Raw genomic sequence first — 25618 nt, forward strand, 5'->3', positions numbered from 1 at the left:
CGGGTGCCGAGCAGTTGCCATACCAGGTGGTGATGCAACCGGTCAGGATGCTCTCGATGGTGCATCTGCAGAGCTTTTTCAGGATCTGGGGACCCATGCCAAGTCTTTTCAGTCTCCTGGGGGGGAAAGGCGTTGGCGTGCATTCTTCACAACTTTTTTGGTATATTTGGACCATGATAGTTTGTTTGTGATGTGGACACCAAGGAACTTGAATGTCTCGTTCGGCGCTCTTTTCCTGTCGTCCATGATCCTCTCCTTTGTCTTGCTCACGTTGAGGGAGAGGTTGTTGTCCTGGCACCATTACTGCCAGGTCTCTGACCTCCTTCCTATAGGCTGTCTCATCATTGTCGATGATCAGGCCTACATGTCGTCAGCAAACTTAATGATGGTGTTGTAGTCGTGCTTGGCCGCACAGTCGTGGGGAAACAGGGAGTAGAGGAGAGGACTAATGTAGTGTTGTTGTTCGGCTGAAGACATAGCTGTGCAAACCTGCTACATACAGTAAGTATATTTTTTAAAATGTTAATTATCACTGTTCTGAAAAATAAGTACCATATGTTTTCGAAAACCGTATAGCAAGCAATGATTATTGAAACGAGCATTGGGGATTGGAGTTCACATGGTCCCACCGGTAAGCAGTGCTTCCAGGTGAGAATCCTTGGGATAAGGCAGAATGCCTTAATGCCTTGGGTTCTGGAGAGCAAAGTAAAACTGAAATCTAGACCTTTGATAAGCAACGTGTTAGCAGAAATGAGCTGATACTTAGCAGCAGTTAGCTGAAACCACCATACTTTCCTTGTACTGTATTTTAGCTCACACAATACTTTCCATTCAGTACAGTGTGTGGCATTATCGATACTGTAAACCCGAGCATGGTTACGTGCTCGTTACCGATGTTTCACGTGATGACGTAGCCGAGCCTTGCCTGTTGGTCTTTCATAGTTGGCGACGGGAACAGCGAAAATGGCCTCAACCCTGCCTGTGTGTATGAATATTTGGAGAAGATGACGACGATGAGCCCAATAACTTATTTGAACACCAAAGTGTTTTCAGTAAACACCTAAATATTGCTTAGAGTGACTAACATATCGTGACCACCAGTGAAAAAGAGGAAACAAAAGACCACACAGCAGCGGCATTTTTATTTTGTTTTGCTGGTGGTGGCGCTAACCAACGTTAGCTATGGAGGATATCAACTCAAACATCAACGCGGACTTAGAGGTGCGGAAACTACAGGACTTGGTAAAGAAACTCGAACAACAAAACGAGCAGCTCCGTAGTCGGTCTTCGTCTGGAGCAGTGTCAGGGAACCATAGACCCCATAGTGCAGGATACGACTCTCGCTTATCAGCCGCCTCAGCGGCGGGGCTGGCCGGCTTCCCTGGGGTGGGGTTCGGCGGAACTGGCTATGGAGGGCTTTTGGAAAACTCCCGTTGTTTGAGTCCCAGACTGTCATATGATGGCATCAGTTCCAGGAGAGCATATGAGGGCGAGGGGGCATCGGCTGCCACCTCTTTCAATGGCACCAATTCCTATTTTACTGACGCAGGGGAAACACTGGGTTTTATGGATGAAGGGGAAACTTCTATATTGGATGAAGTAGAAATCCTCGATCTCGAAGACATGGATTGTCTTAACGAAGATCAAGACAGCTGGTGAGTGATACAACACGATTACACCATCTGTAATTCAAGTAGTTTAAGGGCTGTGCCAGAACACAACAGCACGCCCTAATGCATTTGGCAACCAGTGTACCTGTGCGCCCATATATGTGACGCCTCAAAAGCTGTTCCAGACGCTGTCTACGATGACAACCGCCTGGGAGGTAAATCATTCTCGCTGAAATTACTGCATAGGAATGTACCGCATGGTCATGTTCTAAATACAATAATAGCCGGCCACAGACACTGAGGTCATAACACACTGCAGACAGATTGTCTGTCGTTCATTGTTGATTAGTGAGTGAGTGAGGGGTGGTGGTTAGAATGAAAACCAAATGAAAAGGGGATCACATGTGTGAACTGTCAAACCACCCCCTGCACTTGTCACGTTACATACTCGTCAATGATATATTAGTGGAACTTGGCATTCATTGTTCTGTGGTTGTTGCTCATGTGCTTTAATTCATCACAGCCCTTTATTATTAGGCCTTAATCATAACATTTAATTTTAGCTGTCTTATTTATTGTCAAATTATCGCCCACAAAAACTAGTAGTCATCCTTTAAGTCGACAGTATATAGTGTCTTCAGCATATGGGAAGTTCAGTTCATATGTTGGCCAGTTGCACTATTTTGGTGACATGTTAGACAACTGTCATGGTAGTGGGAAGAGAGCAGTGTGCACAGTGAAATTGAAAGTTGTTTACCCAGCCAAAGCCTATGGGGAAAGTGCAAGAGCCACAACCATGGTTACCTCCTTTGTTAGAACGATTTCCAATTTCCACACCAGCCATAATTGTATGAAAAGAGGTTGAGAGAAAGTAATTGCCCCTATGTGATTATGACAATGTTATAGTATCCAAATTGTTTTGAGAGCCAGGCCCAGCCACAGTTTCAACCACCACACTGAATGTCACGATCATGTATTGTTTGTTGTGCATTTGTGGGTTATAGGGTAAGGGCCTTACACAGATTCACTTTTAGAAGTGTAGCCTAATCCTTGAAATTCGAGATGTTTGATTGGATTTGTGAGGCTGCACAAATCTCACTGCTGATCCCAACTCGAGGAAATCCCTCAAACGGTTTTAGAGAGTTACAGGGACAGGAGACCTCACTGTAGAGCTGATGTGAAATAAGCCCAGTTTATAAATGAGATTTGTTTTGTTTGAGTTTTGTTATTAGAGCCATAGTAAGCTTTAGCCTATAATGAGGACAGTCAGTGCCCAGCTCTCTCCTCCTCTCATTCTCTGAGAGATAGGCCCTTGTCTGCCATGGTACGGTTTCAGGAATGTTATTTATTGGCATATAATGGGCATCTTGATGGTAATGCGTTGTGCTCTAGGTCAAGGATCAGAGGAGTCCAGCTATAAAAAGGATAGTCACTAATGATGGCCAGACTGTCTGGATCAGTAAAGACTGCTGAGGGGAGGACGGCTCATAATAATGTCTGGAATGGAGGGAATGGAATGGTATCAAACACATGGAAACAATGTTTTTAATACCATTCCATTTATTCCTTTCCAGCCATTATTATGAGCCATTCATTCCAACCCTCAGCAGCCTCCACTGGTCTGGATAGTAATCGTGAATGGACCCTGGTAACCCCTAAACACATGATCAGTGAATGCTATGTGAATGCATTGGATACAGAAACGTCTTCTACTACAGTTCAAGAAACTATATTTTCTATATTTGGATGAGGAAGAAGGACCTAGAAGTTTACTATAGCCTCTCTGTACCAGTTCCCTATTGCCCCGCCCCACTAACCCAATCCCCACACACACACACCTCTCCTCTGGCTGGTGATTAACACAAACACAGGATTACCCATAATACTACTAACTGAGGGCTTGCCAGTCCTGGTCATAGACTGACTCCCATAATCCTGGAATTAGCATCAGACTGGATTTGCAACGGTTTAACAACTGCACAGCACCATCCTGCTTTTAGGGTTTGATTCTAAAATATAGTTAGGATGATCCATCCATGCATGTTTACAGGATAATTAGGCTTATACGCACTGTAAAAGCATAGCCATGTGGATCCACAGCATTATTTAGGCCTAATGACTAGAGTAGGCCCAATAAGTCTATAAATCTGGTTGAACTTTGATTCTTTAAATGTTATGGTGAACACCTCTGTCGCATACTTTTAGTTGCCTAAAGAATGTACAAAATATGTTGACTAGGCTTACATCTTTCTAATAGTAGGCCTTGGTGTTTGTGTCCAGTAGTTATGAGTGCTTTTCTCTGTGGCTGAGACAGAGCTCACAGTTGCTGACTCAGATTCCTCTTCCTGGTAGAGGCACTTTCTCTGTCAAAGTATAAGGCCTAAGTATCAGCCATAGCAGCTGTGATGCGATATAGGCCTAAGCAGGTTATAACACTCACCAAACCTGTATCATCAACCATCATGTATTAGATAAGAGGATGTCTTGTATTTTGTGTGCGATGTCCATTGATGTGTGTGTGTGTTAAATTAATGTGTTGTGTTCCTTCAGGCTGTATGAGGCGAAGCTCAACAGCCCACTGCAGAAAGCCTTGAGTCCCATTGTGTGGTGTCGCCAGGCTCTGGACAATCCCAGTCCTGACATGGAGTCAGCCAAGCGCTCCCTCATCCACAGACTGGACGTCACCATGTCAGGTACTGTCACCATGCTTCTCTACTCTCTTCTCCTTCCTCTCCCCTCTCTTCTTCTTCTCTCTCTATCTCGTCTTTTCCACACAATCATACACACATCTAGGACAAATATGCATTTGTTTTGTCGTAGGCATATGTGCTGTATGAAAGTGTTTACTGCATTATCATGGCCTGTATGAGTGGTTCTTTCTGTTTCCCTCTGCGTGTTATGAGATTATTTATTTAACCCTTTATTTAACTAGGCAAGACAGTTAATAACACCTTTTTATTTACGATGACGGTGTACTCTGGCCAAACCCTTAAACGGACGACCCTCGGCCAATTGTGCGCCGCCCTATGGGATAATAATAGACAATCCCTTCAACCAGGATACCAAGACGCCAAATCCTCCCGGCTAAAGTAAGATGGGTTACATTTTTGGAGGTATGCTCATGTAATATTGTATTGAGCAACATTTTGCTGAAGATCACTATCCCTAAACCTGTGTGTTCTGAGTAATGATCAGGTGGCAATAGTAGTTACGCAACACCTAAGGCTGGCACAAATATTGTATTCAACTTCATATTCAAGTAGATATAGTTTACCCAATAGCAGTTTTTCAATTTTACATGATGTGGGTAAAGTTGGTAATCATTGTATGAGCAGAACAGCACTGTCGGGAGGAGAAGCTTAATTTCCAAAAGTTGTCAGCAGTCACAGGGGGGGTCACAGGGGTCACCAACACTGTATTGTATTCATTATGTCCTAGTTAATTTACAAAGATGCATTACAAGCTAAAAAATCATTACTCTCAATTCCATAATTGTTACAGCCCTAGCAACACTCCAGTCACATCCCTTCCTGTGGATTTATGTGCATCGTTGAATATGTGGACATCTATAAGTACCTAGGTGTCTGGCTAGACTGCAAACTCTCCTTCCAGACTCACATCAAACATCTCCAATCAAAAATCAAATCAAGAGTCGGCTTTCTATTCCGCAACAAAGCCTCCTTCACTCACGCTGCCAAGCTTACCCTAGTAAAACTGACCATCCTACCGATCCTCGACTTTGGCGATGTCATCTACAAAATGGCTTCCAACACTCTACTCAGCAAACTGGATGCAGTCTATCACAGTGCCATCCGTTTTGTCACTAAAGCACCTTATACCACCCACCACTGCGACCTGTATGCTCTAGTCGGCTGGCCCTCACTACATATCCGTCGCCAGACCCACTGGCTCCAGGTCATCTACAAGTCCATGCTAGGTAAAGCTCCGCCTTATCTCAGTTCACTGGTCACGATAGCAACACCCATCCATAGCACGCGCTCCAGCAGGTGTATCTCACTGATCATCCCTAAAGCCAACACCTCATTTGGCCGCCTTTCGTTCCAGTACTCTGCTGCCTGTGACTGGAACGAATTGCAAAAATCGCTGAAGTTGGAGACTTTTATCTCCCTCACCAACTTCAAACATCAGCTATCCGAGCAGCTAACCGATCGCTGCAGCTGTACATAGTCTATAGGTAAATAGCTCACCCATTTTCACCTACCTCATTCCCATACTGTTTTTATACTGTTTTTATTTATTTACTTTCCTGCTCTTTTGCACACCAATATCTCTACCTGTACATGACCATCTGATCATTTATCACTCCAGTGTTAATCTGCAAAATTGTATTATTCGCCTACCTCATGCCTTTTGCACACATTGTATATAGACTGCCCATTTTTTCTACTGTGTTATTGACTTGCTAATTGTTTATTCCATGTGTAACTCTGTGTTGTCTGTTCACACTGCTATGCTTTATCTTGGCCAGGTCGCAGTTGCAAATGAGAACTTGTTCTCAACTAGCCTACCTGGTTAAATAAAGGTGAAATAAAAAAATCGTACACTGAAGTTAAATTCAGACTATATCAGAAGAGACTCTGGGGCTCTGGTGGGTGACAACATACTAAATGGGTATTACTATTCACAGAAGTAATGGCGGAAGGGGGAGAATCGGTGGTGGTGATATCATCATACTAGGTTAGGAGAGGATTATGTCATCCATAAAATATGGACATGACCTAATGCTTCAGTCACTGCCATGCCCCCCATCTCTACCTCACTCTAAGGACAAAGGGAAGTTCTACAGATCAACTGGTTGATACATTATTATTTAGGTGTGCGTTAACCAGCAGAAAACAGTAGTGCAGGCTATAGGGCTGCACCTAGGGGTTCCGGAAGTGGATTCTCAATCCTTGTAACTCATGGTGATATTACTGCTGAGATTGCAAAACTATTTGTACGTTGAAGTAGTTTCCATTAGTTATGTATATTTCAACCTCTGTGTTGAGAAATCGTGTTTTTACCGTCAGTTTCTGTTTCAAAGAGCACCACAACCTACACTAACCATGTGTCTTGTGGTCTTTGTTGTCCAATCACAGAGCAGATACAAGTCACATGATCTGTTAGCGAGCACATGATGTGCCGCAAGGCTCAACTTCTCCGTTGTTTTGGTGCCCTGGCTACCATGCTGCAAACAGCGTGAAGCAAACCCTGCTGCAAACAGCGTGAAGCAAACCCTGCTGCAAACGGCGTGAAGCAAACCCTGCTGCAAACGGCGTGAAGCAAACCCTGCTGCAAACGGCGTGAAGCAAACCCTGCTGCAAACGGCGTGAAGCAAACCCTGCTGCAAACGGCGTGAAGCAAACCCTGCTGCAAACGGCGTGAAGCAAACCCTGCTGCAAACGGCGTGAAGCAAACCCTGCTGCAAACGGCGTGAACCAAACCCTGCTGCAAACGGCGTGAAGCAAACCCTGCTGCAAACGGCGTGAAGCAAACCCTGCTGCAAACGGCGTGAAGCAAAATATCTGCACATGCGCAGATATTGTGTGAGAGCCAAGTCTTGCACCAAACTCATTTCAACCTCTGTAGTGCTGCTCGTCGCAATGTTTTTTTACCTTCAACAAGGGTTCACCCACCTGGTGACTGGGTTCCATCTGCCTATACCTAAGGGAAGAAGAGGTAGACAGCTGTCAGACATGGCTGCACGTCAACCACATGACAAGCCGAGCGGTCCTAGGCATCTTGTGTGGTTGTACTGTTTGTGGGCTCCTCAGTGACACCCTTTATGGCTGCTGGCTCCTTTCTACCACACCCCTCTCTCTTTACCATGGCGTCGTGTGAGGATTGTGTTTGTTCTGGTGAAGGAATTTTACCGAGCAGGGCATCGCGTCTGGCTCATGACTAATGTAATACACAGGTTGGTCGTAGATTTGGACCACATAAGATTATATTCAATGGCTAACGAGACATGGTGTGATGTAAGAAACATACAGGAACTCAAATCCTTCTGTTCACCTGATTTTAGAATTCCTCACAATCAAATGTAGACCGCATTACCTACCAAGAGAATTCTCTTTGATTATAATCACAGCCGTATATACCCCCCCCAAGCAGACACATCGATAGCTCTGAACGAACTTTATTTAACTCTTTGCAAACTGGAAACCATTTATCCGGAGGCTGCATTCATTGTTGCTGGGGATTTTAACAAGGCTAATCTGAAAACAAGACTCCCTAAATTTTATCAGCATATCGATTGCGCAACCAGGGGTGGAAAAACCTTGGATCATTGTTACTCTAACTTCCGCGACGCATATAAGGCCCTGCCCCGCCCCCCTTTTGGAAAAGCTGACCACGACTCCATTTTGTTGATCCCTGCCTACAGACAGAAACTAAAACAAGAGGCTCCCACGCTGAGGTCTGTCCAACACTGGTCCTACCAAGCTGACTCCACACTCCAAGACTGCTTCCATCACGTGGACTGGGATATGTTTCGTATTGCGTCAGTTAACAATATTGACGAATACGCTGACTCGGTGTGCGAGTTCATTAGAACGTGCGTTGAAGAGGTCGTTCCCATAGCAACGATTAAAACATTCCCTAACCAGAAACCGTGGATTGATGGCAGCATTCGCGTGAAACTGAAAGCGCGAACCACTGCTTTTAATCAGGACAAGGTGTCTGGTAACATGACCGAATACAAACAGTGCAGTCTATTCCCTCCGCAAGGCTATCAAACAAGCTAAGCGTCAGTGCAGAGACAAAGTAGAATCTCAATTCAACGGCTCAGACACAAGAGGCATGTGGCAGGGCCCCGTCACGGACCAGGATGTCTTGCTCCCAGGCAGACTAAATAACTTTTTTGCCCGCTTCGAGGACAATACAGTGCCACTGACACGGCCTGCAACGGAAACGTGCGGTCTCTCCTTCACTGCAGCCGAGGTGAGTAAGACATTTAAACGTGTTAACCCTCGCAAGGCTGCAGGCCCAGACGGCATCCCCAGCCGCGCCCTCAGAGCATGCGCAGACCAGCTGGCCGGTGTGTTTACGGACATATTCAATCAATCCCTATACCAGTCTGCTGTTCCCACATGCTTCAAGAAGGCCACCATTGTTCCTGTTCCCAAGAAAGCTAAGGTAACTGAGCTAAACGACTACCGCCCCGTAGCACTCACTTCCGTCATCATGAAGTGCTTAGAGAGACTAGTCAAGGACCATATCACCTCCACCCTACCTGACACCCTAGACCCACTCCAATTTGCTTACCGCCCAAATAGGTCCACAGACGATGCAATCTCAACCACACTGCACACTGCCCTAACCCATCTGGACAAGAGGAATACCTATGTGAGAATGCTGTTCATTGACTACAGCTCGGCATTCAACACCATAGTACCCTCCAAGCTCGTCATCAAGCTCGAGACCCTGGGTCTCGACCCCGCCCTGTGCAACTGGGTACTGGACTTCCTGACGGGCCGCCCCCCAGGTGGTGAGGGTAGGCAACAACATATCCTCCCCACTGATCCTCAACACTGGGGCCCCACAAGGGTGCGTTCTGAGCCCTCTCCTGTACTCCCTGTTCACCCACGACTGCGTTGCCACGCACGCCTCCAACTCAATCATTAAGTTTGAGGACGACACAACAGTGGTAGGCTTGATTACCAACAACGACGAGACGGCCTACAGGGAGGAGGTGAGGGCCCTCGGAGTGTGGTGTCAGGAAAATAACCTCACACTCAACGTCAATAAAACTAAGGAGATGATTGTGGACTTCAGGAAACAGCAGAGGGAACACCTCCCTATCCACATCGATGGAACAGTAGTGGAGAGGGTAGCAAGTTTTAAGTTCCTCGGCATACACATCACAACTGAATTGGTCCACTCACACAGACAGCATCGTGAAGAAGGCGCAGCAGCGCCTCTTCAACCTCAGGAGGCTGAAGAAATTCGGCTTGTCACCAAAAGCACTCACAAACTTCTACAGATGCACAATCGAGAGCATCCTGGCGGGCTGTATCACCGCTTGGTACGGCAACTGCTCCGCCCTCAACCGTAAGGCTCTCCAGAGGGTAGTGAGGTCTGCACAACGCATCACCGGGGGCAAACTACCTGCCCTCCAGGACACCTACACCACCCGATGTTACAGGAAGGCCATAAAGATCATCAAGGACAACAACCACCCGAGCCACTGCCACCCCACTGTTCACCCCACTATCATCCAGAAGGCGAGATCAGTACAGGTGCATCAAAGGTGCATCAAAGCTGGGACCGAGAGACTGAAAAACAGCTTCTATCTCAAGGCCATCAGACTGTTAAACAGCCATCACTAACATTGAGTGGTTGCTGCCAACACACTGACACTGACTCAACTCCAGCCACTTTAATAATGGGAATTGATGGGAAATTATGTAAATATATCACTAGCCACTTTAAACAATGCTACCTTGAATAATGTAGGGTAAGTAACATTATATATCTCATATGCATACGTATATACTGTACTCTATATCATCGACTGCATCCTTATGTAATACATGTATCACTAGCCACTTTAACTATGCCACTTTGTTTACATACTCATCTCATATGTATATACTGTACTCGACACCATCTACTGTATCTTGCCTATGCTGCTCTGTACCATCACTCATTCATATATCCTTATGTACATATTCTTTATCCCCTTACACTGTGTATAAGACAGTAGTTTTTGAATTGTTAGTTAGATTGCTTGTTGGTTATTACTGCATTGTCGGAACTAGAAGCACAAGCATTTCGCTACACTCGCATTATCATCTGCTAACCATGTGTATGTGACAAATAAAATTTGATTTGAAATGTGATTTGATTGATTTGAATTCTTTCTGGAAAATCCTTTCAGAGGTTTGAGCCTTCAATGTCCCTGTGAAATTTTGCAAAACTAGATTCTGGTCATTCTTATAACATTATACAACTGGAAGCATGGCCCAGAAAGGGACTCTACTGCCAGTACCAGACCTGTAATGCTGGGCTATATTCAGAATGTAGCCCATGTAGAACTGTGCTTTGAAAACTGTCCTCAGATTACATCCAGTTCTTCTCTACAGCAGAAAGGCAGTCCCTAACCCCAGGCTGATAGCTGGCCTATCCAGCCATGCTCGCCCTAACATGTAGTTACAATTTCAGTACTTAAATTATAATGGACTGGATATCCCCGCCTTCTCTAGGTCATGTTCTTTCATGACCTATAGAGTTCACTTCTTAATCTCTCTCCCCTGATTTTTGTTTTTCTTTCTCTCCCTGAGCCACAAAATTATGTTGCCTGCTCCTCATGTGAAATGCTAAGAGCTACACTATGTGGACACCTGCTCTTCGAACATTCCAAAATCATGGGCATTAATATGGAGTAAAAAATATATCACTAGCCACTTTAAACAATGCTACTTAATATAATGTTTATAATGTTTACATACCCTACATTACTCATCTCATATGTATATACTGTACTCGATACCATCTACTCCATCTTGCCTATGCTGTTCTGTACCATCACTCATTCATATATCTTTATGTACATATTCTTTATCCATTTACACTTGTGTGTGTATAAGGTATTCGTTTTGGAATTGTTAGGTTAGATTACTCGTTGGTTATTACTGCATTGTCGGAACTAGAAGCACAAGCATTTCGATACACTCGCATTAACATCTGCTAACCATGTGTATGTGACAAATAAATTAGATTTGATTTTGAGTTGATTCTCCACTTTGCTGCTGTAACAGCCTCCACTTCCTCTAGGTGTTGGATCATTGCTGCGGGGACTTGCTTCCATTCAGCCACAAGCGCATCAATGAGGTCGGGTCAATGATGTTGGGCGATTAGGCCTTGCTCGCAGTTGCCTTTCCAATTCATCCCAAAGGTGTTCGATGGGGATGAGGTGGGGGCTCTGTGCAGGCCGGTCAAGTTCTTCCACACCAACCAAACCATTTCTGTATGGACCTTGCTTTGTGCACAGGAGCATTGTCATGCTGAAACAGGAGGGCCTTCCCCAAACTGTTGCCACAAAGTGTTGGAAGCACAGAATCGTCTATAATGTCATTATATGCTGTAGTGTTAAGATTTCCCTTCACTGGAACTAAGGGACCTAGCCTGAACCATGAAAAACAGCCCCTCCTCCACCAAACTTTACAGTTGGCATTGCTTTCGGGCAGGTAGCGGTCTCCTGGCATCCGCCAAACCCAGATTAGTCCTTTGGACGGTCAGATGGTAAAGCATGCTTCATCACTGCAGAGAACGTGTTTCCACTGCTCGAGTGTCCAAAGGCGGCGAGCTTTACACCACTCAAACCGACGCTTGGCATTGCGCATGGTGCATTAGTCTTGTGTGCGGCTGCTCGGCCATGAAACCCATTTCATGAAGCTCCTAACTAACATTTATTGTGCTGCCGTTGCTTCCAGAGGCAGTTTGGAACTCGGTAGTGAGTGATGCAACTGAGGACAGACGATTTGCGCTACGCACTTCAGCTCTCGGCAGTCCTGTGACCATGTGTGTCCTACCACTTTGCGGCTGAGCCGTTGTTGCTCCTATATGTTTCCACTTCACAATAACAGTTGCCCGGGGCAGTTGTAGCAGGGCAGAAATTTGACGAACTGACTTGTTGGAAAGGTGGCATCACTATGATGACACATTGAAAGTCACTGAGCTATTCAGTACGGGTCATTCTACCGACAATGTTTCTCTATGGAGATTGCATGGCTGTGTGCTCGATTTCATCAGCAACAGGTGTGGCTGAAATAGCCAAATCCACTCATTTGAATGGTTGTCCACCTACTTTTAGCCATGTAGTGTAGCTATCCCAGTCCGTCTCAAGAACCTTTTCTTTTTCACTTTAAGGAGGCTTCAATGCAAAGTATTGTTTACATTTCCTTTGTCTAGCTTAGCTGTTTAATTAGAACAAACAATACTTTTTTCTGTTGGTTACAGACTTTATGCTGTCTAAGCTAATTCCACTGGAAACTGGAGGTTCTGCAGTCAAACCATCAGCTGGGAAAGAGCTTTTATTACCGCTAGTCTCTTGGCAAAGATTAATGGAAATAGTGGTTATTAGGGCTGGGACCTCACCATACTTAGGTACCAATTGCTATTCAATGTTCCAAACATGTTACCCACCATGTGTCTATTGCAGAGGGACAAGAGAGAGCCATAAAAACATGTGTTTTGATCAGTCAGGGAAATGAAAGTGCTGAAAACAAATTGGCTCCCAATTTAAAAAGATGAAGAACAATCTATGAAGGAAAAATAGTTTTGGGGCAAGTACAGCCAACTAGCGCAAAAATAATATTGTCAAAACTATACGATATATCGTTAAAAATAATATCCCGATATGTAACTAGCGATTCCCCCCCCCCCAAATCACTAGTTATACCCCTTGCCCATTTTGGGGAATATTCAGAGATGGAAACCTTCTGTGAGAATTAATGGGAATATATGGGAATTAATATCAATACCATTTAAATGTAGATGTTTTTTGCATTGGATATATTTACCATATCATATGGAGACAGAAACATAAACCTTTTACCTTATCATAAGTAGACATAATTACAAATGATTAAATCCTTCCAATAGAAATGTAAAATGAACTTTAATTAAATGAGTTGACTCTTCACATGGGATGATTTCACTGAACAACAAAAGAAAGGGAATATTTAATGATCCAACGCATCTCCCAAAAACATTTTCAACGTAAAATTCTAGAAACTAAAGCTTTGGTTGTCTTCCTCTCAGGCTTCCATGTCTTCTCCCTGGACCTTCTCAATATCCTCCTCTTGATCACCAGACTCTGAGGCCTCATCTTCACTGTCACTTTCCAACCTTGTTGAGGATGAGAAAAAGCCTCAGATTTGCCCAGATGGCCACCAATTTTTCAACCCTTGTATTGGTCAGCCTGTTGTGTGCTTTGGTGTGTGTTCCCCCAAACAAGGACCAGTTGCGCTCTGAGGCAGCTGATGTTGGTGGGATTTAGAGTATGATGGAGGCAACATGGGAAAGAGCCTCAGATCCACAAAGTCCCTTCCACCAGGTGGCTGATGAGATATGTTGGCACGACTGCCATATTGCATCTCCATCTCAAAGCCCTTGCTTGGAAGTGTACTTCGCCAGACTGCCAAGAACCTTGCCCTCTTCCAGGCCAAGGTGGCGAGACACGGTGATGATGACACCATAGGCCTTGTTGATCTCTGCACCAGACAGGATACTCTTGCCAGCATATTTGGGGTCCAGCATGTACACTGTGGCGTGTATGGGCATCCGGCGTAAGTCTTCACGCTTTTTGATGTATTTCATAACTGCAGTTTCCTCTGCTTGGAGCAACAGTGAAGTGGGCAGGGCAGTATGGATTTCTTCTCTTACATCTTCAAGCAGAGTCTGAACATCAGACAGGATGGCATTGTCTCCCTCAATCCATGCAATGGCTACTGCTATAGGTTTCAGGCTGCTTACCACTCTCTCCTAAAATGCATAATCCAGGAGGATCCTCTTGATGGGGCTGTCCATATCGGCAGACTGTGATATGGCCATTTATTTTGGGAGACACTCCTTCCCCTCCCCAACGGGTGTTGCTGGGCAGCTTCAATGTGGTACTCTTATTCTTCTCACTTTGCTTGGTGAGGTAGATTGCTGCTATAACTTGATGACCCTTCACATACCTAATCAATTCCTTGGCTCTCTTGTAGAGTGTATCCATTGTTTTCAGTGCCATGATGTCCTTGAGGAGCAGATTCAATGCATATGAGCAGCAAAGCCAATGGTGTGATGTGAGCGTAGGACTCCTCCACTTTAGACCAAGCAGCCTTCATGTTCACAGCATTGTTTGTCACCAGTGCAAATACCTTCTGTGGTCCAAGGTCATTGATGACTGCCTTCAGCTCATCTGCAATGTGGAGACCGGTGTGTCTGTTGTCCCTTGTGTCTGTGCTCTTGTAGAATACTGTTTGAGGGGTGGCGATGTAGTTAATTATTCCTTGCCCATAAACATTCGACCACCCATCAGAGATCATTGCAATACAGTCTGCCTTCTCTATGATTTGTTTGACCTTCACTTGAACTCTGTTGAACTCTGCATCCAGCAAATGAGTAGATAAAGCATGTCTAGTTGGAGGGGTGTATGCTGGGCAAAGAACATAGCAGTACAATAGTCATTTACAGCATTAACAATGTCTACACTGTATTTCGGATCAATTTGATGTTATTTTAATGGACAAAAAATGTGATTTTCTTTCAAAAACAAGGACATTTCTTAGTGACCCCAAGGTTCTGAATGGTAGTGTATGATTTGGCACAGTATTTGCAAATGTGCACAGCTTTTTCTTCTACATTCGCTGCAGTGCAATGTCTCCACACATCAGATAGTGCCCGTGGCATTTTCCTGTAAAGATTAGGAAATAAATGTGTAAAACAAAAAATATATATATACAGTGCCTTGCGAAAGTATTCGGCCCCCTTGAACTTTGCGACCTTTTGCCACATTTCAGGCTTCAAACATAAAGATATAAAACTGTATTTTTTTGTGAAGAATCAACAACAAGTGGGACACAATCATGAAGTTGAACGACATTTATTGGATATTTCAAACTTTTTTAACAAATCAAAAACTGAAAAATTGGGCGTGGAAAATTATTCAGCCCCCTTAAGTTAATACTTTGTAGCGCCACCTTTTGCTGCGATTACCGCTGTAAGTCGCTTGGGGTATGTCTCTATCAGTTTTGCACATCGAGAGACTGAAATTTTTTCCCATTCCTCCTTGCAAAACAGCTCGAGCTTAGTGAGGTTGGATGGAGAGCATTTGTGAACAGCAGTTTTCAGTTCTTTCCACAGATTCTCGATTGGATTCAGGTCTGGACTTTGACTTGGCCATTCTAACACCTGGATATGTTTATTTTTGAGCCATTCCATTGTAGATTTTGCTTTATATTTTGGATCATTGTCTTGTTGGAAGACAAATCTCCGTCCCAGTCTCAGGTCTTTTGCAGACTCCATCAGGTTTTCTTCCAGAATGGTCCTGTATTTGGCTCCATCCATCTTCCCATCAATTTTAACCATCTTCCCTTTCCCTGCTGAAGAAAAGCAGGCCCAAACCATGATGCTGCCACCACCATGTTTGACAGTGGGGATGGTGTGTTCAGGGTGATGCGCTGTGTTGCTTTTACGCCAAACATAACGTTTTGCATTGTTGCCAAAAAGTTCAATTTTGGTTTCATCTGACCAGAGCACCTTGTTCCACATGTTTGGTGTGTCTCCCAGGTGGCTTGTGGCAAACTTTAAACTACACTTTTTATGGATATCTTTAAGAAATGGCTTTCTTCTTGCCACTCTTCCATAAAGGCCAGATTTGTGCAATATACGACTGATTGTTGTCCTATGGACAGATTTCCCACCTCAGCTGTAGATCTCTGCAGTTCATCCAGAGTGATCATGGGCCTCTTGGCTGCATCTCTGATCAGTCTTCTCCTTGTATGAGCTGAAAGTTTAGAGGGACGGCCAGGTCTTGGTAGATTTGCAGTGGTCTGATACTCCTTCCATTTCAATATTATCGCTTGCACAGTGCTCCTTGGGATGTTTAAAGCTTGGGAAATCTTTTTGTATCCAAATCCGGCTTTAAACTTCTTCACAACAGTATCTCGGACCTGCCTGGTGTGTTCCTTGTTCTTCATGATGCTCTCTGCGCTTTTAACGGACCTCTGAGACTATCACAGTGCAGGTGCATTTATACGGAGACTTGATTACACACAGGTGGATTGTATTTATCATCATTAGTCATTTAGGTCAACATTGGATCATTCAGAGATCCTCACTGAACTTCTGGAGAGTTTGCTGCACTGAAAGTAAAGTATACACTGTATACACACACATACACACAATTCCATGTGCAGATAAATAGTTAATTAGTTAGATTGAACAACTCCTTTTGTAAGATAAATGTTTTATAATGAAACATGTATGGAAACAGGTGAATTAACACTCCTCACTTAGCAGGGTCAAGTAAGTTAAAACCGACATGGTAGCAAAAACGAACTAGCAGAAATCGTTAACGAGTTAGAAATGATTTAAACACATTTCGGTGTAGGCTACTATTTACTAATTAACAAATGTCATATAAAATGTATTCACCCCACCCAGTATTGTAATCAAAACTTACCAGAAAGCATGTAGTCCTTGGCTCAGACAGTGTAGTTGTGTGGGCTAAATAACATCTCATTAGTGTGCAAGATCTTGAGAATCAGCTGTACATGTGATGGAAGAATGCACTGTGCATGCAGAGGGTTGTAATTCCATTGAATTGGGGATAGTTTAACCAAAATATGCCACAAGACCTAGAATTGCCTTACGTGTATCCCACAAAAAAAAAACTTTAAAAAAATTAATTTAAGTAAAATACCCAGGCTTAACTTCCCATGGAAAAATTCTGGAAATTTACCGAAAAGTTTGACCCTTTGCAACCCTACTCCTGAATAGCTTTCCTGCATTTCCTCAACTTCGTAGTGTTACGGGATGGTTTTAGTATGGAGGGAGCAAGTGTTAAATGTTGAGTAAGCACCTCTGTATGATAGGTATATAAATGTTAACCATTATTTAGGTTTCTGTGATTTTTTAAAATATTTTTTTTTTGCATGGTTTTTGTTTTAGTACAGTGTTTTAGGACAACACATATTTTAATTTGTCCCAGTGCTGCAGATCCCTGCTGAGAGGGAGCCAGCAGTCTGACTGTCTGTTACTCCTGCTGATTTACTGTTCCATCTAATCACCTCCTAGCCCTTAACTCATTCACCCCTGGCTAGCCTGGCACCATTGGATACATGGGGAACAGCTGTGAATGCACCCTCTGAAACTCTGTCCTTTCCTTGTGGTTTTTAACTGCAGTAATCTCCCCATTGAGACCTCCAGAGGTTGACCTCAACAATGTGTTTCCAGGGGTTGTTTTCTGGGTCACAGATGACACAGACTCATGGAGGTGCAACTCAGAGGCTGGTACTTCACTGTGTTAGATCCCTGTCTGCTCTCTCGGAGTGTGAGGACCTATATCCTGTAGGCCTATAGGTATACTGTTGATCATCCCATAACACAACATATCTCCGCTATAACTAGCTCTGTCAGCACTAGGATTTTGGACATAATCTGAACTACAGACACGTTTGTCTCTGGTGAGGTCACTGTTTTAGATATGTTAGACACTTATCATGAGCTTATCTGCGAATCCACAGAGGACAAAGTGATCAAGAAGTGTGTGAGAAGAGTACTTGTGTCCCTGGTTAAGGCCTAAGTGTGCAGGTGGTTCTGTGGTAGTGTCATGTTGTGATCCTAGTATTCCTCAGTGGCTGATCTCTAAGGAAGTGAGTGAGTGAGTTGAGTGGACATGTTATTTTGAGAGAGGATAGGAGAGAGAGGGAGAGAATGTGTTGTTTGTTCTATGTTGCGCTGCATGTGCTCACTGCTCATTGTTTGTCTGTATTGTAAGTGTTTTTAATAACCTGTGATTGAAAATCAGCCGGCTGGCTAAAACCGTCACTTTTACTGAAACGTTGATTAATGTGCACTGTCCCTGTAACAATAAACTCAAACAGAAAGGAGAGCGAGTTGATCATTAAAGGCTACTTTCCAGTCACCACCCAGCTGTGTAAACGCATCTAGACAGGGGAAGAAGGGAGAGAGAGTGATGAGCAAACGAGTGGCCCTGGAGATTGGAGTGTATGCAGCACTGCTGGCTGAGCCGAGTGGGGCTGCAGTACAACAGTCAACCGTAATGGCTATTGGCTAATGCGTTGGATCTGTCAGAGCAGCCAGCCAGCCAGCCAGGCCTGGTCTAATGACTCAGCTAAGGGAGGGTCCATGGTGAGCCTGCCTCCATGGGACTGACTAACTGACTGGTTGTATAGAGTCTCTGTGGAGAGCTGGATAGATATCACAGTGCTGCTCTCACTGTGTACTACTGAGTGAATAGACCGTATTGTTAACTCTTTCTCCAGTCCGTCATAAAGACGCCCACGCCTGCCATGTGTTTTAAGTGACTCTAAAATGTGCACCACTGTCAACACACTACAGAGGAGAGGACTCAGAGAGAACGTGTGTGTGACTGTGTACTATGTCCTGTGCACATTTAGTGTTTGTGTCAGTGGTTGGTATAATGCAGCTTGTGAGGGGGCAACCGGTAATGCCTGCAATGACTTCCCATATTATCCCAGTGAATGACTGGTTATTACGATGTAGCTTGATGGCTGTACAACAGTCCCTTATGTGATGAAGATATAGGCTTTATCACAGTATGTTTATGGCAATTCTTCTTTATGTATTATTTGTATTGTATTTGTGAGACATTCTAATGCACTGTTGGTGCTAATCACATAAGCATTTTGCTGCACCAGCCATAACACCTGAAAATACGTGAATATGACCAATAAACTTTGACTTGAATTCTCTCCACAGCAAACAAGCGTAGGAGCCTGTATGGATGTCCCTACAGTCCCCAGGTCAACTACGGAAGCCCATACTGCACAAACACAGCTAACAGCCCCTACAGCAGTGGCTTCAACTCCCCCTCCTCCACCCCCAGCAGGGTGCCCATCGTCAGACAGCAGCTGATGCCCCCCGTCAACCAGGGTACTGTACACTAGCATATAAAGCCTGTCTTTTAACTCTCCTTCTGTGGCCCTCTCTCTTGTTCTTTATGTTAAAACATACACTTTAGTTGACAGCTTGGTTTAGACCTACAGGTGTGTGTGTGTTGGACCAGTATGAACCCCTAATGTGTGTGTCCCAGCAGCTCACCAGCAGCAGCGTGGTGGCTCAGTAGAGAGAGAAAGGAACCCCCCAGCGGTCAGCCCTCAGTCTTCAATAGACAGTGAGCTGAGCACTTCAGAGATGGACGAGGACTCTGTAGGATCCTCCACCACATACAAGCTCAACGACGTCACTGATGTACAAATCCTGGCTCGCATGCAGGAGGAGAGTACGTACCATCTTCTAACTCTGTTTGTCTGGGAAAAACATTTACCCACCAGTCAGTGACGCGGTGTGTTTATACTGTCTTTCTCAGTACACACTACAAGCGGTGTATGTCTAACCGTCTGTGTGTGTGTTTCCAGGTCTTCGGCAGGACTATGCTGCCACAGCTTCCAGACGGAGCTCTGGTTCGTCCTGTCACTCTCTGAGACGCAGCACCTTCAGTGACCAGGAACTGGACGCCCACAGTCTAGAGGACGATGAGGAGGCTGTACACCCCGCCTTCCACATCCCCTCAAACCGCTTTTCCCCTCCCCCAGACACTCCCCTCACGCCTCCCCCAGAAACTCCCCCCGCTCCCGTTCCCCCGCACGCTCCCTGGAGTACAGCCACCCCCACAGCCGAGGCTCCCCGCAGCCAATCATCAGCCGGCTGCAGGCACCACGTCACTCCCTGCAAAGCCACACCCCCCAAGAGCTGCAGACCAACGTGGTGAAGAACGAAGGTAAGGAGACGCTGGCTCACTACACCCAAGCACTACCTCCTGAGGATTGAGAGACTAGATGGGAAATGGTTTTGTTAATAATTATCTGAAGGACAAATTATGTGATTCAATTATATAGTCTGATTCAAATTATGATCACTGCTGGTCAAAGGTCATGTGTAATTCTGGGCCAATGTGTAGTTGTTCAGTCCTGTTTTCAGTTTTCCTTTGTTGTGGTGTTTGTAGAAAAGCTGAGGCGGAGTCTTCCTAACCTGACCCGCTCCAACGTGGCACAGCAGGGCCCAGAGCCCGTCAAGAACAGCAGGAGCTTTGAGTCCAACCTGCAAGTGCCAAACGGAGGCTCACCCAGACACCAGGCAGTCAGTCAGTCTGCCAGTGAGTACTACACACACATACAATGTTTATCATATCGCGTGTTCACTCAGTAATAGCAATCTGAGACAGTCTGTCATTTTCATATTATTCTCTCTTGTATATTGACATAACATTTTTTGTTTCTCAAGCATATTCAACATCACAAATATTATGAAAGGAATAATGTGTAGTGTTCTAGTTTTGTGATGTAGCTAGTCAGTGTGTGAGTGGGTATACCATACATCCCTCTCAGGTTCCCCCTTATTAAACCTCTATTGCTTTGTACTGTCTTGGCTTTGATGGTTTGGGATTCTCTCTCCTTTTGATTCATTTCACTATTTGAATAATTTCTCCTTCTGTGCATTCTTCTCCTTTTCATCCAAATCAATTATAATCCAGATTTAAAAGTAGATTATTGTGAGGATTTAGAATGCAGAGAGAACTGAGTAAAAGACTGAATGTTATTTTGATATCGCCACCAACTGAATTCTCATAGTTAAAATATCTTACTGTCTAACCACACCTGCTCAAGGGTTTTTCTTTATTTTGAATGTTTTCTACATTGTAGAATAATAGTGAAGACATCAAAACTATTAAATAACATATGGATTCATGTAGTAACCAAAAGTGTTAAACAAATCTAAATATATTTGAGATTTTTCAAAGCAGCCACCCTTTGCCTTGATGACAGCTTTGCACACTCTTGGCATTCTCTCAACCAGCTTCACCTGGAATGCTTTTCCAACAGTCTTGAAGGAGTTCACATATGCTGAGCCCTTTTTGGCTGCTTTTACTTCACTCTGCATTCCAACTCATCACAAACCATCTCAAGTGGGTTGAGGTCGGGTGATTGTGGAGGCCAGGTCATCTGATGCAGCACTCATCACTCTCCTTCTTGGTCAAATAGCCCTTACACAGCCTGGAGGTGTGTGTTGGGTCATTGTCTAAACGCTAACTAGATGGTTGGCGTATCGATGCAGAATGCTGTGGTAGCCATGCTGGTTAAGTGTGGCTTGAATTCTAAATAAATAACAGACTGTTTCACTGCAAAGCACCATCACACCATCTCCTACTCTATGCTTCACGGTGGGAACCACACATGCGGAGATCATCCATTCACCTACTCTGCGTCTAACAAAGACACGGAGGTTGGAATCAAAAGGAGGTTGGAATCTCCTCTGAACAGTTGATGTTGAGATGTGTCTGTTACTTGAAGTCTGTGTAATTTCCGAGGCTGGTAACTCTCATGAACTTATCCTCTGCAGCAGAGGTAACTCTGGTTCTTCCTTTCCTATGGCGGTCCTCATGAGAGCCAGTTTGATCAAAGAGCTTGATGGGTTTTTTTGCGACTGCACTTGAAGAAACGTTCAAAGTTCTTGAAATGTTCCGTATTGGCTGACCTTTATGTCTTAAAGTAATGATGGACTGTCGTTTCTCTTTGCTTATTTGAGCTGTTCTTGCCATAATATGGACTAGATCTTTTACCAAATAGGGCTATCTTCTGTATACCACCCCTACCTTGTCACAACACAACTGATTGGCTCAAATGCATTAACAAGGAAAGAAATTCCACCAATTAACTTTTAATAAGGCACACCTGTTAATTGAAATGCATTCCAGGTGACTACCTCATGATGCTGGTTGAGAGAATGCCAAGAGTGTGCAACGCTGTCATCAAGGCAAAGGGTGGCTATTTGAAGAATCTCAAATATAAAATATATTTTGATTTGTTTAACACTTTTTTTTGGTTACTACATGATTCCATTTTTGTCATTTCATAGTTTGTCTTCACTATTATTCTACAATGTAGAAAATAAAGAAAAACTCTTGAATGAGTGGGTGTGTCCAAACTTTTGACTTGTACTATATCTGCAATATACATATGTTCTGTACTATCCTGTACTATATCACTGTTGTATTGTTTCGCTCTTGACACTGGCTGATAATAGGGGTCATCTCCTTTACCTTTCAGGGCTTCTTCTGGTTGTGGTGTGCATTGACATCACTATCCCTGCCTCTCTCTATCTGACTGCAGAGCATGTGCTGCCTTTCACCCACCCCTCTCTTTCTGCCGAGGCACTGGCTGTGGTTTAGCCTAGTGTCGGCCCAGCTTGACTTAAGTACTTTACCCGTGGCAATCTCTCTGGACTGTGAATGTCTGGCTGCAGCACCCCCTAGTGTTTCAGGCTGCTATTATACCTTTGCCTGAGAATGATACTCACTAAGCCAGGCTTGGCTGATTTTTACAATGGCTGACCTGCCTCACTGACACACCCTCCTTCCTCTTCGGCTGCCTGGCTCAACTCTATAATCTCCTTTCCCTGGTCCAGTAACCATAACAGTACAGCAGGTCAGAGTAAGGCCTGACTCTCTCTCCCCAACTGTCATCTCCATTTCTCCCAGTAGCCCAGCACTCCTCCACTCCACTCCACTCCCGGTACTCGACTCCCCCTCGCTCCTCCCAAACAGGAATTCCCCCTCGATCCTTACAGTCCCCGAAACCCAAACAGCACCTCCAAAGCCCTTCTTCTCTGCGAGGTAAAAGCCTGCCAGTGCCTGGGATCATTCACCTTACGAGTTAAAGTTCCTACATACTCACACATCCTCAGTAATACACACGACCACATTCTTTACCAAACGTAAAGCATTTTGTGTTTTACTGTGACTGGTTGGCTGTGTGACGTACCTGCATGCACTCAACCAAATATAAAGTGCCAGAAAATTTGCCAGCCAAGTAATTGTTTTCTAGGATGGTCAGGGTAGGCAGCTTCTGGTTGGGAGTGTGGTCTTGAAAGTTTGAGTGTCTCCATGGTGTTGCTGGGTCTTGTCTGGAACAGAACTCTTATCTCCCCTACTGGTGATGGGGAGAACCTGCTGAGAAACCCTGTGGTTCTGGAATGGCTTTGGGCTCACAGACCTCAAGGCTGTTTCAGATAATATCAGTTTCTGACCACACTGCAGTCACTCCTCCTGAACTCTTCTTGGTAATGGTTGCGGATTGGTTTGTATTAGTAGCTAGTTAGTATGTGATGTACTGTTATTGGAAAGTATAGGCTCTAGAAGACTTCTTAGTCCAGAGATCTTTTTCCATCCATGTCATCTATTGCACTTTCTCCTGCAGTTCTGAATGAAGTCAAATCTCTCCTATCTTCATCTTTGTTTAGTCCATCTTTCCTGTTGCTTTGGAGAAGAAGGTGATTTCAGTGAGTATTCACTGATCATGCTCCCAACTTTTATATATTGTGTTTGTGGTTTCATGGTGTGTTAATGTTGTGGTATTATCTGTGCCCTCCCTATCGCTGGAGGGCATGTGTGCCTCATCCATCCTACACATCAACTATTATAGTGGTTCTTTGTATTCTGTGTAAATACTTAATACAAGGCCTCTTATCTTCATTCATTGTTTCCTTTTCCTTGGTTTCATGGGTCTTGTAATTTAATGCAAAATCACGTTATCAAATTATTTAAATAATTATTCTGAATACATATTAGGTAATAGACTACACGTTATTTCTCATATGTGCCTCTGATCATTGTTGTTAATTGCTCAGTGGTGAAACACTGAGAATGGTGTAGATCTCTGTTGTGTGTATAGTGAAGTGTCATCCTCCATTCCATCTGTTCATAATATAGTGTACTGTACTGACCCGTCTCTTGCTCGTCCAGTCCCTTCTCCCAGTAAGCTGCGAACCCCGGCCACTCCGTCTCCCCTGGCCCTGAGGCAACCTGTGAAGGCCACGTCTACCCCTGGCTCTGGAGCCTCCACCCCCACACGCTCCCTGGGCCCAGCACGCAGCGGCCTGCCCCGGCCCAGTGCAGGAGGGGGGGGAGGCGGCATCCCCGTGCCTCGCAGCAAACTGGCCCAGCCAGTACGCAGGTAGGTACACACATTACAAACAGCTTCAAGGCAAGTATAGTTGTCAGTTGATTGCAGGTGTATCAGACCTTTATAGTCTTGCCTAATGCCTCAGAACTAATCTGTTTCTCTGGTTCTTCTCTTCCTCAGGTCTCTACCTGCCCCTCGGACCTACAATGGTGGACGGGAAGGAGATAACTGGAGGGAGGGTTGCTACTGAGGCTGGCCTGGTCAGCAGGGGGCACTGTGTGGCCCTCTGATCAGCACAGAGGCAGACCAACATTACAATGCGGCACTTTATCAACCAAGATTACTTTTACCATGAATTAAGGAATAAACTATAACAAAGACAAAGTCAAATTCGTCTTTCGTCTTACTATCATGAGGAACATGATCTGAACAGCTGAAGCAGCATGGTGTGTGTCTGTGTGGAGAGGATCTGAAGGGGCCAGGCAGGGCTGGGAGGCGGAAGCCTAGAGAGAATGCCAAAGAAACCAGCTGAGCTCCAGCATCCCGGTGCCACCAGAGGGCACTCTCATCTGCCTCAGTGTGTCTGTTCAGCAATCAGTCAATAAGTCTTCACAAAATGCTTCTCAGTCTATTTTTTCACCTCCCTCAGGTTGAAGTGTTTGTACAAATTTCTCTTTTTGCAGTCTGTTCTCAACAGATGCCTTTGTCAGAGATCTCTATGATGATGCTGTGCAGGTAAAATGTTCCCTTAATGTTAAAGAATTGAACATTTTACGAAGTTTTGTCAAATCATAGTTTTTTCCTCTTGTGAATGAACTAGAATGTATTGAAATGTTTGACATTATTTATTCAAATCATTATTTAAAGAGTTAATTTTCCAAATATCCATATTCAGTATTTGTTTTCTATTGATTTGAATATATTAAAAAAAAAGAAAAAAAATCAAAACCTCTACTGCAAAGCTAATTCTCCAAAGTAGTTTTTAGATGGTTTCATAACAGGACATTTGAGTGTTGATGTTTTTATGTTGATAACACAGGTGACTGGTAGAAACAGGCCAAAGCCCCATCCCAGACCTAATCATAACTATGGTTTTAACCTGTATCGACTATCACATCTGTTTCAGGGCTGGCTAGTGATGTTGAGCTGCGCCAGTCAATGGCAGTAGTCACAATCTCAATCCAGATCTACTTCTGGTTTGGTTAGTTAATTCTATTGCTTTCCACCATTAGATTAATATGCCATTGCAACATCCAGACAATATAGTCAGAGATATGTAATCCCAGTAAAATATATAAAATCCAACCCTTGTAGCCATGAGACCTGAGCATGCAGCAAAGGCTTGATGTA

At 44.3% G+C, this 25618-nt stretch overlaps 1 protein-coding gene across 1 annotated transcript in view; it reads left to right on the plus strand.

The window, feature by feature from the left end:
* The first annotated feature begins 914 nt into the window (after nt 1-914).
* Nucleotides 915-25618, plus strand: part of slain2 (SLAIN motif family, member 2) — a 25321-nt gene continuing 617 nt past the window's right edge. The window contains 11 exon segments of the mRNA XM_035784134.2: nt 915-1655; nt 4161-4303; nt 19068-19241; nt 19405-19590; nt 19727-19888; nt 19891-20088; nt 20314-20463; nt 22849-22980; nt 23607-23645; nt 24109-24319; nt 24449-25618. The exon segment at nt 24449-25618 is cut by the window's right edge and continues 617 nt beyond it. Of these exon segments, the coding sequence (XP_035640027.2) occupies nt 1183-1655; nt 4161-4303; nt 19068-19241; nt 19405-19590; nt 19727-19888; nt 19891-20088; nt 20314-20463; nt 22849-22980; nt 23607-23645; nt 24109-24319; nt 24449-24518 (1938 nt within the window). The 5' untranslated portion in view covers nt 915-1182 and the 3' untranslated portion in view covers nt 24519-25618.

The sequence above is a fragment of the Oncorhynchus keta genome, chromosome 1 (assembly GCF_023373465.1).
Source record: "Oncorhynchus keta strain PuntledgeMale-10-30-2019 chromosome 1, Oket_V2, whole genome shotgun sequence".
Classification (NCBI taxonomy): domain Eukaryota; kingdom Metazoa; phylum Chordata; class Actinopteri; order Salmoniformes; family Salmonidae; genus Oncorhynchus; species Oncorhynchus keta.